General features: G+C 17.7%; 2 protein-coding genes across 2 annotated transcripts in view; one reads left to right on the forward strand and one right to left on the reverse strand.

Moving 5' to 3' along the window:
- Positions 1–114: 114 nt before the first annotated feature.
- On the reverse strand, positions 115–752 carry LOC116186213. Its single transcript, XM_031512804.1, has one exon. It carries the CDS (start codon positions 620–622, stop codon positions 287–289), a length of 336 nt encoding a protein of 111 aa, XP_031368664.1. The 5' UTR covers positions 623–752; the 3' UTR covers positions 115–286.
- Positions 753–1,223: 471 nt separating this feature from the next.
- The window catches only part of LOC102678269 (40S ribosomal protein S7), a 1,678-nt gene continuing 777 nt past the window's right edge, over positions 1,224–2,124 (forward strand). The window contains exons 1-3 of the mRNA XM_006620562.2: positions 1,224–1,318; positions 1,673–1,843; positions 2,089–2,124. The exon at positions 2,089–2,124 is cut by the window's right edge and continues 170 nt beyond it. Of these exons, the coding sequence (XP_006620625.1) occupies positions 1,256–1,318; positions 1,673–1,843; positions 2,089–2,124 (270 nt within the window). The 5' untranslated portion in view covers positions 1,224–1,255. The remainder of the gene's footprint in view (positions 1,319–1,672; positions 1,844–2,088) is intronic.

Consider the following 2,124-nt stretch of genomic DNA (forward strand, 5'->3'; position numbering starts at 1 on the left):
ATTTAAATTTAATTTTATTGTTAAAATATTTAAGTAATATAAATAAATAAATGTATAAAATATATAAAAAATAATTATATTAATATTAATATAAATAAAACAAAAATGTGAATTATACATATTTTATTATTAATATTTACTTATAATTCATTTTAAATATTTGATATTTACTATTGTATTTATATTTTTGATAAAAAAAATATTATTGTATCTTTTTATTATCATAACTACATTATAACTATTATTTACAGATTTTATAAAAATTTCAAACACTTTCAAATATATTTCATACATCAACTAATTTTTTATTGCTAGTATTATCCGAATTAGGTGTTTTATACATAAGGTGCCTAAGTTTTTTTAATTCATTTCTTGTATTAATTTCATCAACTGCACAATATATTGCATAGCTAATTCCTATTGTACCATAAGAAGCCATTCCTATTCGTGTAGATTTTCTTGAATTACTTGTTATTAAAAATGATATTAATCCACAAATTATGCCACCAGTAATAGCAGTTATGAAAGCATTTCTTTGACATTTTGTTTTGATTACTGGTTCTCCAAAAATAGTGAAGGATTCTCTGTGTTCTTCTTTTCCTGAATGTTCTATATCTACCATATTTTTAATTATAATATATATTTATAATTTATAAATATTTATATTTTTAAACTTCTTTCTTTTAACCTCAATAAATAGATCACATATAAAAACTATACATTTAACGCATAACATGTGATTGTATTACTTTGAAGTAAGATACAAATTAATATTACAAGTTTACAAACATAAGAAACAATTGTAAAATAAAATTCATTAAAAAAATTGATAAATATAAAATGAAAATAAATTTTAAATATTATTTAAGAAAAAAGATTTATTAATTATAAACTACATATTAATTAAAATGTAATATAAAAGTATATTTATGTAAAATTATAATTTATTAAGAAATTTTATTTAAAAAGTTAATTTAATTTTTTTAAATATAAAATATATGTATATTAAATAATTATATCAAAGATACATATTTATTTTTTGAGATAACTTGATTTCATAAAATACAAATATTTTTTATGAAAAATAAATCTTTACGATATATATATAATAAAAATATTATGATTAAATTAAAATATAATGTTACTTAAAAATTAATCAATTTAAATTATTAAATTGATTTATATATTTAATCAAGAATTTATTAAATTAATTAAAAATATAGAGAAATATAGAGATATTTTGTAAATATATAGAATGGTTGGTACTTCTATCTATGGACATATTGGATCTTTTTCATGCGGTGCTGATATCGTCAAGGTACACGCGAATAACAGTTTAGTTTTTAACTAAAAACAAAGTTAAAATGAATTAAAAAATATTAAATGATACTTTGCATGTTATTTATAACATTGCAATTTATTAGATGAATTAATATTTTTTTTTGGATTATATATATAAAATGTGATAAAAGTGGATTTTATTTGACACATACTTTAACAATATTTGACAGTATATATTTTATTTGAAATTCTAAAGTTTTTACTTAAGTAATCAATTTTAAATGAAACTTGTCATCTAATTAAAATTTCTATTGAATACATAAGCTATCTAAACTTATAAAGTATTTATTTATAAACAAGAATAGATGTTAACCTTTAAATATTTTTAAAGATGTTTCCAGCAAATGCTAAAATCATAAAAAGTGGTGGAGCCGAACCTGATGCGTTCGAAGCCAGCATTTCTCAAGCTTTGCTGGAATTGGAAATGAATAGCGATTTAAAATCGCAATTACGGGAACTTTATATTACTAAAGCACGTGAAATAGAAACTAATAATAAAAAGGTAAAGGATATCTTATTTTATATCATAAATTTTTAATCACTATATATAACATAATTTTTACTAACTAAATATTAACTTAAAATATAGATTTAATTTTATCATTATTGTGAATGATAAAATATTTTAACTTTTTTAATAATATTTTTTAAATATAATTTTAATATGAATAATCTTTATCTTTTTATATTAAAATTTTAAAATAAATATATATAAATATAAATAAAATAATTTGATATCTATTCTAGTGCATTATTATATATGTACCCATGCCAAAGTTAAAG

This window comes from Apis dorsata, unplaced genomic scaffold, assembly GCF_000469605.1.
Source record: "Apis dorsata unplaced genomic scaffold, Apis dorsata 1.3 scaffold_517, whole genome shotgun sequence".
Taxonomy (NCBI): domain Eukaryota; kingdom Metazoa; phylum Arthropoda; class Insecta; order Hymenoptera; family Apidae; genus Apis; species Apis dorsata.

Coding starts and splice junctions, on each gene's coding strand:
- LOC116186213 (XM_031512804.1), bottom strand. CDS start 622: ATGGTAGATATAGAACATTCAGGAAAAGAAGAACACAGAGAATCCTTC.